The 12675-nt window shown below is 27.0% G+C and overlaps 2 protein-coding genes across 14 annotated transcripts in view; one reads left to right on the top strand and one right to left on the bottom strand.

Annotated features, from left to right (window-relative positions):
* The window catches only part of LOC107441179 (protein grainyhead), a 72916-nt gene extending 62004 nt beyond the window's left edge, over positions 1–10912 (top strand). Inside the window, exons 10-20 of one of the 13 annotated variants that reach the window (XM_071180243.1) lie at positions 68–179; positions 673–767; positions 1258–1314; positions 1398–1499; positions 1741–1804; positions 3084–3202; positions 3714–3808; positions 3937–4010; positions 6189–6274; positions 6354–6418; positions 7928–10912. In XM_071180243.1, the coding sequence (XP_071036344.1) occupies positions 68–179; positions 673–767; positions 1258–1314; positions 1398–1499; positions 1741–1804; positions 3084–3202; positions 3714–3808; positions 3937–4010; positions 6189–6274; positions 6354–6418; positions 7928–8048 (990 nt within the window). In that variant the 3' untranslated portion in view covers positions 8049–10912. Of the gene's footprint in view, positions 1–67; positions 189–672; positions 768–1257; positions 1315–1397; positions 1500–1737; positions 1808–3083; positions 3203–3713; positions 3809–3936; positions 4011–6158; positions 6275–6353; positions 6419–7927 lie in introns of all 13 variants that reach the window. The other 12 variants (XM_043041924.2, XM_043041928.2, XM_043041923.2 and 9 more) reach the window with 12 other exon arrangements.
* Positions 10913–11420: 508 nt separating this feature from the next.
* The window catches only part of LOC107441182 (RNA polymerase I subunit RpI12), a 14648-nt gene continuing 13393 nt past the window's right edge, over positions 11421–12675 (bottom strand). Inside the window, exon 4 of the mRNA XM_016054342.4 lies at positions 11421–11596. Within this exon, the coding sequence (XP_015909828.1) occupies positions 11572–11596 (25 nt within the window). The 3' untranslated portion in view covers positions 11421–11571. The remainder of the gene's footprint in view (positions 11597–12675) is intronic.

The following is a 12675-nucleotide window of genomic DNA, read 5'->3' as shown; positions in this document are numbered from 1 at the left end:
ACTTCGAGTTTTAGGTTAAGGCTATTTTAAGGTGACAAAAAGTAAAATAATTTTTAATTGCTTTCAGTCAACTGTGATGCTCGTATTTCGAGAGGAGAAAAGTCACGAAGATGAACTCAAAGCGTGGAAATTTTGGCACAGTCGACAACACAGTGTAAAGCAGCGAATACTTGATGCAGGTAAACAGAGTACGGACCTATTTTTATTTCTTAAAAACTACCTAAATCTTTGTTTTTAATATTTGAATGACAGTCGCATAATATTGAGTACGGGTTGTTTTTGTTTCAATTATCAAGGAGGTAATATCAAGAGTTCCAGTGGTGGGACAATTATATCTTCTCTAATGCATGAGTCGTCGTAATTTACGCGTGTTTTCTTTAACCAAATATATTTTTTTTCTAAAAAAAATTAACAAAAATTATAATGAATACCAAAATACCCACCAGCTATATGAAAATTCTTGCACTTGATTATTTACTTTCTGTCTGAAAATCTTTTCTCTTGGATCGATTTTATGTGTATTTTAATGTGCTTAAACAATTCCTTTTATCTTTCCCTTCCATGCTGCCTATCTTTATAGGGTAATTCAATTTTTATGTCTTATTTCTTCAAATAATCTATTTTTATTTCGAATAAGTTTTCTATACATTTTTGCTTCTGTCATTTTTTTAGATACAAAAAACAGTTGCGGCATCATAGGTCAAATTGAAGAGGTTACTCATAATGCGATAGCCTTCTACTGGAATCCATTAGATGGACCTGCAAAGGTAACTTATGAAAAGCCACTTTGAAAATAGATCAGTTCATTACAAAATAACTTATAGGTCTACCATTATTAATTTATAACTTTCTACTCTCATAAATAAAATGTTTAGTATATTGACAAATGAAGCGTTATATTACAACTGCCTTTTTTGACATTGAAATATTGCAAGTAAAATAATACTCAAAACATGTGAAGTACTATTATATAATTGCTCTCTTTGACACCCAATGGTTCAAATAAAATAATTTTCTAAGGATTATCATATGAACTTTTATGTAACTGTTATTATTGACATCAAAATGTGCAAATGAAATAATTTTCAAAACATCATATGAAGTATTATAGTACAACTAAACTCTTTGATATCCTATGTTGCAAATAAAATAATTTTCAAAAATTATTATATAAAGTTTTATATTACAGTTGTTCTCTTTGACATCCTAATAACTTTTTTTTTTAAATATATATATAATGATGGCATTTCCTTCCAGATTAGTGTTTCAGTTCACTGTCTCAGCACAGATTTTAGTAATCAAAAAGGTGTAAAGGTAAGAAAGAATTTTTTTTTTTTTTTAATGTAAAATTAATATAGAGTATATGAAGGATGAGTATGAAACTCTTTTCATTCCAGGGTTTTCCTCTACACATCCAAGTAGATACGACTGACGATTTACGAGAAGGTGCTCCACCCATTCACAGAGGCTACTGCCAAATTAAAGTTTTCTGCGATAAAGTAAGTGTGCCACTTTAGTGAATTTAATCAGTTACTTATAATGAAAAAAACAAATCGGTTTGTCATTTGGATATTTCACTGTCTGCAGGAATATCATTAATGACTACTATAAAATAACATTTGAATGAACTATTTTTGAATAATTATCTGTTAAAATAAAAATAAAAAATTTGGTTAATGTTGTATAAAATGAAAAGATGTATTTCACTGAATTTAATGAAAATATTTCTCTCTGCTGAAGGGAGCTGAAAGGAAGACAAGAGATGAAGAAAGAAGAGCCGCAAAGAGGAAACTTACTGCAACAGGTAGTAAGTAACAATGCTTTCTTTCATTCATATAATAATGTATCCTTTCTCAAAGATGCATCATTTAATTCACTCAACATACCTTGAGTTAGGGGTGTGATTTAACTCAAAACTAAAACACTCAACTGAAAAAAACCAAAACTGTTTTTTTTTATAATTGCATTGTTTTTATTAACAAATCAGCTCAAGATATTAAGTTTATAATAGAATAAAATACAAACGCCTAACATTGAGACATTTATATTTCCCTGATTTCTATATTCTAATGGGTTTTAAAATTTTCAATGAACCTTTTTAAAAACAGGTATAATAAGAAATTTCAAATAATGTACTAAGGTACTCTCTCAAAAATTTGAAATTTATAATACATTGAAATTGTTGTAACAAAATACAATATGTAATATTTTTAGAACATAATTCAATGAAATGGAAAAAGTTATTTATAAAAATATATTTCAAATACTACTTTCTCAGACCTGTGAGTCTTTTTAATAAACAGTTTAAAATATTTTTTTTTTAATTTAACTAAATTAACACAAACTAACTTAATGGTATTTATTAATGAAGCAAGACTAAAACCTTGAAAAAAAGCAATAAATTCCTGACCCCCCCCCCCAAAAANCCGTACACAGCAAAAAAAAAGTTTTAAAAAAATACAGCTTAAATAAAAATATTCATTAACCCAGGAATTTAGCAGCTCAGATAAATAAGATAATCGAATCCACTCGTTAAAGATGTAAAGACTAATCCCATGACTCCAAAGTACCACAGTAATTTATTATGTCATTGAAGTTTGTCACAGTATTGGCTTCTTTTTTTTTTTACTGGTAACTCTATCTTCAATTTCATTCTTGTTAAAATATTTGCTTCTTTATGAACCTAACAGCAAAACAGTGTGTGATATAACAGTGTATTGATATAATTCATTTTGCACAAAATTTTTTTAAAATTATTTTTAGTCGTTGTTCTTAATAGATTATACTTTGATTAGTTAAAAACTAAAGTGCCATCAAAATGAAAATAATTTCATAAATACTATTATACAGTTGTTTAAATTGAATGAAAATTAAAGTTATGAATGCCATGAGTATGAAACTGCTTTTAAGAGAATGCTTTCAATGAAATGTTTTCAACAAGTATAAACATGTAAAAATAACAAAAACAATTTTATAAAAAAATTCAAGAGTTATATTCAGAAGCAGATATTTACTCTGGGAGGTATTAACATTTGTTTATTGTTATGTAAATTTTTTTAACCAATTTGTCAATTATTTTTCAGGTGGAAGGAAGAAAATTGAAGAGATGTACCACACTCCATGTGAGAGATCAGAATTTTATTCCATGAGCGATCTTTCAAAACCTCCAATACTTTTCACGCCAGATGATGATTCAGAAAAAGTAAACACATTTTCTTATTAGATATAATTTAATTTTGATAGTTTAATATTTATTTTGAAAAAAAAAAAATTCTGAAACTAATTTTTTGATGATTAATTATAGTGTTATTCAATCGCAAGAGTTTGTACCTAACTTAAAGTAAATGTCAGCCTACATTAGAATGACGTCATATTTCTCGTGTATATTAATCGTTGTTAAAGATATAAAAACGAAAATCTAACAGATTTTATAAAAAGAGTCTAATATTTTAACTTACTAAATAAAGTTCAGCACAAAAGATGACTGAATTTAATAGTTTAGGTAATTTGTTTTTGATTAATTTTAAAAAAGAATGAATAATTAAGACATAATCAGTGAAAATGTTTTTTTAAAATTTTGATACGAGTATTTCATTTTGCTAAATATAATATTTGATGAAACAATATAGAAATAAATTTCATTATTTCGGACTATTTTTCTAACAAGTAATTCATTAGAGTTATTCGTAATATTGTTTTTAATTTTATTTCAGTCGAACGGCCCAGAGTTAACCTTCTACACAATAGCAACTGCAGCAGCAGCTGCTGCTGCAGAAGAAAATGCTGCTTCTGCTGCTGCAATAGCAGCGTAAGTAAACTCTTAAATAATGATTAGTTTTATCTCTATAATGAATACTGAATGTTTGATTTACATTTTTAATTTTATAAATATGACTAAGCAACTTATAATGATGTGCAATATTTTTATTTTTACAGGGAAGTAAAAGCACCTCTTGAAATGCCTGTTTCTCCACCCTTGAAGAAATTCAAACTAGCACCGCCTGATAGAGGTAATTTTTGCACATTACTTTTTTAACTTTATTAAATTGCACATTACTTTTAAATTTCTTTTCAATTAAATTGCACATTACAAATTTTATTACAAATTTCTAAATTGTGCAATATGAAAGTAACAAAAAGCTATAATCTATGAAGGTGCCAGTTAGATAATAAGTTTTTTTTAATTTAAAAAAAAAATTCAAATTTTATTTTTATTGTAAACGTTATGCAATAAAACTTTTGTTATAAAATATGGATTTATATATATGAATATTTTTAAAACATTATTCAATACAATTATTATATTCCATTAGATTCTAAAAGTTTATGTTGGCAGAGAGAGAGTTATGTATATATTATATATAAAAAAAGTCTGATCTCTCTTGATAATTATGCATCAATTTGAATTCTTTCCACTTTTAAATGTAAATTTCTAAATTTAATGTATATTATTTTTACTTCATTTTTTAGAACAATGTATAGTAATGCTCAAAAATATGTTTAGACCAGTGGTTATAGTTGACATGGCTAGAGTTAGAGATTAATAGTAAAAAAGTACAAAAATTTAAAGGAAAAAATATTTATGAATCAAAGGGCCTTGAAGAGTGGATGAAAAAAAATAACCTTTTACATTTTGTGAGTCTATGTGTTCTGGTATAAAAATAATTGTAATGAATAATACAGGCACCTTCTTGTAACTTAAGGTTTTAGTTTCTCAACTACTGTCTAGATTGACTTGTTTATTGAATTACTAAATGTTGATAGTACTTTTGGTCTTTAGTTATTTCTTTAGCATTAATTGCCACGTGTAACTAATATAAACTTTTGTTAAATTTTTTTATAGAAATTTAATGCCTTTTTAATGAAGCATTGGCATATTTTGATTCCATATCTAAAGGAAAATGAATTTAAAAAAAAAGAAAGAAAATGTTTTCTGGAAGTTTATCTCACTTTAATAAAATAATTAACTAGAAATTATAACGAAGATTTCAAACTGCTACTTTTATAATTTTTTACATCACACTCGCGAAAAAGTTTCTGCCATTTTAGCTTCATTTAAAGAATAACTAACTAGACGTTATAAATGAATGAACAAAACAACAGTTTTTCATTCAAATTTGTTTGAAATTAACAGTTAAAATGGATGCTCTTGTACAGAGCCGGATTATACCTTTCGTAGGCCCTAGGCACAGCCGTTTTTGGGCCCTCCCTTCCTTCCCCCAACTCCTCCCCTCTTTTCAAAATATATGCTAAAATTTTCTTGCATATTTTTTTTACATTTTTATTAATATGGATTTTAATTTACAAATTTGTTTATCAAACTTTATCTGCAATACCGACATACTGCTGATATTGCAGTTGATATCGATAATACCATTATGATTAGTTCGATCAAAAACAATGTTAAGGATAAACTTGTGAATACTTTTCCTAACGTTCACATTGCATTAAGAATATATTTGTCGATTCTTGGATCAAATGCAGAAGGAGAAAGATCTTTCTCCAGATTAAAATTGATAAAAAATTATTTGCGTTCAACAATGAATCAAGATCGTTTGGCATCGCTCGCACTTATGTCTATTGAATACGACATTTTGCGTAGTTTGGAATTCGACAGCATAATACAAGATTTCGTTGAATCCAAAAATCGCAAAAAAGTAATATATTAGATCATAAGATTCTGCAAAATAATTTATTACCGAAAAATATTATATTTTTATTTGTATCTTCATAATTTTGTGCAAAATACACTTGTTGTTTTTAAAGCTAAATTATTTTTGTCAACAAATTTTTTTCTCCCAAGTTTTTCGTAGGCCCCTGAATTTCGTAGGCCCTAGGCACGTGCCTAGTGTGCCTATAGGTTAATCCGGCCCTGCTCTTGTAAAATAGGTTCATTTTTTCAGTTTATATATTAAAATGAGATGCAACTCTGCAAATTTTTCATTCATTCTTCACCTAATGAAATTTGCATTACAGCAGCTAAATAAAATCAGATAAGATTTTACTGTATTAAGGAACCTTCCTTATAGATCAAAAATAGGTTGTCCTGGTATATTGTAAATGCAGAAAAAACTTTTATCGAGCAATCTGGGCAGTATTGAGTTGTTGATTTTAGTATTTTATTTGTGCATGTTGAATTGTAACTTATTAACACTTAGAACTAATCAACGTCTCCTATTGGGAACCAGTGTTACTTTATGTGAAGAGGCCAGAAGACGAAGTGTTCTTTCCCCTACACCTCACACCACCCAATCTAAATGGACTGGCCAAAGCTGTAAGTACATCTTTTTTTTCTTTTTCACTACTTCCAAATTTTAAACTTTGTCTAAATTTAAAATTCACTTTACTTACAGATGGAGAACAAGTATAATATTGGAGTTGAACTCATAAGAAATTTTTATAAAAAATGCAAGAAAGGGTATGTATGTTAAAATACACCTTTATTACAACCATAATCTGTCATCATAGTTTCTCCATTAGTTTTTCTTTTTTTTTAATATAAAATGGCAACCTTCATACTGCAAAGGGTATGCTTAGTTCAGAGTGGATGCTCTTTAACTTTTTGCACTAATACATTTTTTTTCCCATAATAAATTTAATAGCTTGCTATGTTAGATTTTCAATTAATTAGGAAAATAATATTTATAAAAGACATTTTTTATTCTTGTCAAGTTTGTTGCGTAAGATAGAAACCTAGGTATTGGATTTGTACTTAATTGTGAAATACCTCCGCATAAAAACTAAATTCTTTAGACCAAGTTATTTTGTAAACATGAAAGTAAGCCAAGAAAAGAAAGATGAGTTAATAACTCTGATTTCCCATTTGTTGTATTTTACAATTTTTTAATTATCTTTATCAATGGTAGAAAATGCTCTGAAATCAAATGTTTTTTTTTTCTTTGCATTTTTAATAAGATAATGCATCAAATAATGTGCATCAGAATGTTTTTTGATAATCACCATCGTAAAAGCTTGTGAAGTATGTCAGTCAAAGGTAAGCTTAAAAGCTTGGAAAGAAATTAAATCGTATCTTGTTTTTATCTCAGATTGTATTATATATGCATGTAATAATGAAGGATTTTTCATTTATTTAACATATCATTTATAACTTCAACTAGTGTAATATTTATGAATACTAAATAAGAAGGGCAAGAGCTTTTTTCTCATATTTTTAATTTTTCTTGGTGAAAGTCACAGTTGAATGACTGCATTTTCATATTTTGTGATAAACTGTGTTTGCTAAAAACAAAATATAAATAAGATTTCTATAAAAAAAATCAGGGCAATATAGATATGCTAATACTAAAACAACTAATTACAGGCAGATATATATCTTCCTCAATTACTGTTTTTTATTTTATTATATATTGATCGAGAACCACAGTAGCATAGCTGTTCGAGCGCTCTTCTCCCAGTAAAGTGACCCCGATTCAAATCCCTGCAATGACAAATCGATTTAAATTCTGCTCCCGTACACAGTGCTGATGTAAAAATATCAACAGTGGTAGACTGATTATGGGTTAGAATCCCTTACAATCTAACACTGGGAGCTTTTCATGGTTTTATCTTTTCATGAAATGCAAACACAGGTTAGTTCCACATCGAAAAGTCCTCCAAGAAGGTTAGTTTATCCTAAAGCCTAATTCAGGAGTTAGTCTTCTGGGTCATGTTTAAAATTACAAGACTACGGAGTGGAACATTGATAGCCGCCAATCCAAAAATGGGTTATAAAATAAATTAATAAAAAAAGCACTTAGAACGAGCTTTGTTTCGTCATTTGTTGAATGTGATAGGTCCCTGAAAACAGGAAGTCTGATTTTTGTTCGTTTGAATAAAATGAGAGGCACACATAACCAACGTTTACATTCTTCTTCTCTATTTTAAAACTGATTTACATAACATAATTTGATTCATTTCTAAATTTCAGAATCACAGTTATGATGGACGATGATATGGTTCGCCTTTATTGCAATGAAGACACATTTGTTATCGACGTCATTAAAGCAGAAAATGAGAATAAATATGATATTACATTTACAGAGCTGTAGCGAGGGAAGAAAAAAATTATAATGTTTGCTTTGAAGCAAAATTTTTAAGAACTTTAAGAATTATTATGCTGATATTCAGCATATTTTTTTAAACACTTTTTTTAAACTATTTTACATTTTTATACTTTTACAATCGTTGGGAATATTTGTCTTAAAATATTCATCTCTCTAAATACTCATTTTGCTCATATCTTGTCTTTATCAGAATACTTTTTGTATTAAAACTTATTTGTGAACAAATACTTTGCATATATACTGTCAGTTATATAAAGCAATGCATGGTGAATATTGCTTTATTTCGTTATTATTTGTATAGTTTTTTTTAAAGATAAAGTTCATCTTTCCTTGCCATGAATACAGCTCCCAGCATATAAGCTATTTTATTATTCAAATAGGCAGTATATTTAGCAATTTATAAAATGTTACCTTTTGACATGAAGTAACAGCTAGTGTATAAATATTATTACAGAAACATAAAACTATAAATATATATGGGGGAAATATTACAACTATGTACACTTATTTTAAGATCTTTATCAGCATGAATACAGCGGTCAAAATTAACTGCAGTTGTTCTTCAAAGCTTTAATCAAGAGCTCTCTGGGTTTCTGTATATTTTAGAAAAATTCTTAAATTTGGGATCCCTAAGAAAATATAACAAAATAAAATAAAAAATTCACACTTAATTGCTTGATTCAGTGTTGTAAGTATTGCTGTTAAATAAAGAAGCAAGCTTCAATTCAGTCGAACAGAAAACATTCTGTTTGTAATTAAAGAATTAAAAATATTCAGTTTTTAATTCTCAATTTTTAAATTAGAAAAATCTATGACTATCTGTTCAACAATTCTATCTATTACTATTCAAAGTTAGAAGTTCAAATGTATGGTAACAAAAAGATTCTGAATTCAAGTTTATTTAATGGCAATCATAAAAAGGAAATATAGCATTAAATTTAAATGTTTACCAACATAGTATTTAGTGTTATAAAGTTTTTTTTTATTTTGTTAAGTATAAAAATCCAAAAATTCCCTATTTCTAAAATATTTAGTTTATTAATCAATAGTTATTATGAAATTCATATTTTCTAAAATCTGATTTTTTTCTTGTTCCACATAATTCTGATTTCACATTGACAGCTATATAAATATTTATTTCAAGATCTTATTAGTAAAATTGAATTATCTAAAACTATTAATCTAAGCTTAGCAGGCAAAAAAAGTTTGATTAAAAGTCTAAAAAACTGTGTACACTAATTACTGAAGGCTATACTTCTTCTAAACTTCATCATTTTTACGTTATATCAAGTAGTTTAATTGTAAAATATATGAAAATAGTATTTAAGAACCTTTACGTTTCTGTTAAAAATGTTTTTGATAAAATATTTTAGCGCTCTAAATAAATATTGAAAATATTATATTTTTATACAGCTCTTGTCCAAACTAAAATTACTTATTAAGCAGTGATTCATGTTGGTAACAATTTTAGTATTTGTTATAAAAGTGCCAAACTTCAAAGTGCTTAGTCATTGCTTAGTGTGGTTTTATTCATATAGTAATGAAGAAAGATAATCTGCCTATTAAAACATTTTCATTGCTGGCATATAAAGATATTTTCAATGTTTTGTGTTTAGAATTTGTGCAACAGTGTGTATTTGTAGAATGGCATTGAGACAGAGAGTATGCCATTTTGAAAAGATTATTTCATGTTTTGAATTGTAACTGTGCAATTCCTCTTATGCAATACATAAAGTGTATAAAGTTTTATTTCATTGACATTTTGATTTTGTGTAGAGCAATCAATCAAATATTTTGTATATAAAATATGATTTAGATATTGGGAAAATATATAACAAAAATCCAATTCTTTTGAATATGTTTTGTAAGATTTTACCCTTTATGTACAGTTTCCAAGTCATTAAAAAAATAATAAAATAAAATGCATACAAACTATGTGTAGAAAATAAAGGCAAATAGTGCAATTTAAGCTGATTTTGAGCTTAATTTTACAACTAAATCTAGCTTTTGCTAATTTCAATATTTGTTCAGGATATAAGTTAAATGTAAAAAAAAACATAAATAAGGCTTATTTTCATACCTAATTTCTCCATGGAAATATTTGAATACCGTTAGACAAAGATAAATTTGAGATCAAATTTATAGGAAACATTTGTATCACTTAGATTTGTTTTCTTAATTCAAATCAGTATTTTTTTTTCCTTCAAAATAAATAAATAAAATGCATCACTGTTCTTAACAGTCCCAAAATGGATTATCAGATTTTATCACTTTTTAGGATAGGACAAACTTTTTTAAATCAATATATCAGAACCATCCTTTGTTATATAAACTCAGCTTCCAGCTCTGTTAGATGCATGGGGGTTAGATGTGTTGCAATATTTTATTTGTGAGCTGTAAATCAAAATTTTTGGCTCTAGTTTTACCATTATTTAAAAAACTTCTGTTATATAGTGCTACCTATTAATGAATATTCAATATTAGTTCTTTTGCCTTTTTGATTTTTATACTTACGGTTGTTGTAATATTAAAATGTGCATTGTTGAATTACAAGGTCTTCCAGTAATTTATCATTTTAAAGTTATGGATGCATGTCAATATTTTTTGTGGCTATTTAAATCGCACAATGTTTGTTATATTGTTTCATAAATAGCTTGTTAACTACTTAATCTCATTTGTCTGATGTAAATGGCAGCTAAACTGCATGTCAACTGATTCGAATTTTATTTCTACAGGATTTTTATACTGTAATTACATACATGTAAATAGCTGGGATATGGTTAATAGTGTACAAAATATTTTTGATTCACTGTACATAACATTTTATAATAAATTTTTTTTGTTTTATAGTACTATTTTTAACTATCACCCTGAACATAGAACAAAACAAAAATTTTTATTTAATTTCTAATATTTTTTGTTCTAATTCTAAATTCATTCTCCTAATTCATAAACATTCAAAACATCCAGAAGTATAAAAGGGAGCTTCCTCAGATAAGGAGATTTTCCCCAGAGTATAATTTTAAAAACCATACCAATTTCAGAAATTACCATAATTTACAACTATATTTAAATCTATCAAGAATCGAATCATGGTAAATATAGGAATTTTTAAAGGAGTAAAATTGGTAATTTCTATGATATAAATATTTCCATTTCCTACTTATAATTTTCATCACATGCCGTTACGCCACTAGCGACTGGTTAATACAGGACATTTAACATGTTTCCTATCATTTTAATGTTTTTGATTTTGAACAACAAAAAAAAAAAACTTGATAACTTCTATTCTTAGAAATATTAAAAACTATGAGAGTATGCTGAGTTTTACAGCAATGCAAAATCGGAATACCACAGTTACTTTCTAAAAAAGTTTAATGATTTCATTATAAAAAGAACATTAGAAAAAATTATTTAATTCACTACAAATCTTAATTTATTGTATCAGACAATAAAGAAACTGTACATTTTGTAAAATAACTTGAAATTTTTCATCATGAAAAACATATCATGAATTTTCCAATTCTTGATGCCTAAAAAAAGGTTCATTTAATTAATAGTTGGATAAAAACAATTTGAACACATACAAAATAAAATTTATGTCATTTTATTTCAACTATTACTTAAACTAAACACATCTTAAGCACACTATAATCAGCGTTGCTGCTCCAATGGAACAAAATTCACTGACTTTTCCAGACATATTTTTAAAAAAATTCTACTCTAATATTGTAGTATGTACAGGGCTGCTGTAGTCAAAATATACAGTGAACCACAAAATATTAATAATTTATACATTATATTGTATATTTTCTTTCAATTAAAAAATATAATACCACATTACAGAGGGAAAATGCTAGTAACGACAAAATAAATATATCACATTTTATTTTTAAATAACATTTTGTCTCACTTAGCCAAACGCAGAAAAAATTTTTTTTTTTAATTCTGCAAGTCGATAGCAGAAGCTTCTGATGGAAAATCCTTGATTCATTTTGTATCTCTGCTTAATTTTATTTTATACTTCGTACCTGCATGATGCAAGAATAAACAAAAGAGGACTTTAGAAAGAAAAAAAAGAATGTATCTCAAGTCTTTATGTAAAGTAAATCTTTCTTTTTTGCTTAAATGTAATCCTTTATAATTTACCGTTAAAATTTGAACTTCATTTAATCAATATTTAAGTTTTTTTTTTCTTTCTAAATATTTATGACATTAAGAATGGAATCGACTACATACTTCTTTTTAATCTTTAACTTCAGACGAGAAACCAATAATTTAAACCAATGAATAGAAACCGATGAATTTAACTAAAAAATGACTTACCAACAAATAGGGAATTAAACCAGTATACAAACACGCTAAAAATTTATTGATTTATACTGTAATATCCAAACGATGGTTTTTTTTTGCAAGTTCGTTTAAAATGTCTTCGACAGCTGGGGTAAATTTTCTATGAATGCTTAAGAGCGCCAATCCATTCATTCTATTATTTCCCGTTGAGTTGCGTAAATAAGTCTTCAAACGGCGCAAAGTCGAAAAGGATCTTTCGTTTGCACTCGTTGAAACAGGTAGAACGACCAATATTTCTAGGAGTTTGAAAATTTAACAC

The sequence above is a fragment of the Parasteatoda tepidariorum genome, chromosome 4, assembly GCF_043381705.1.
Source record: "Parasteatoda tepidariorum isolate YZ-2023 chromosome 4, CAS_Ptep_4.0, whole genome shotgun sequence".
In the NCBI taxonomy this organism is placed as follows: Eukaryota; Metazoa; Arthropoda; class Arachnida; order Araneae; family Theridiidae; genus Parasteatoda; species Parasteatoda tepidariorum.
Note: the sequence above shows the minus strand (reverse complement) of the source record. Positions and strands in the feature narration are given on the sequence as shown.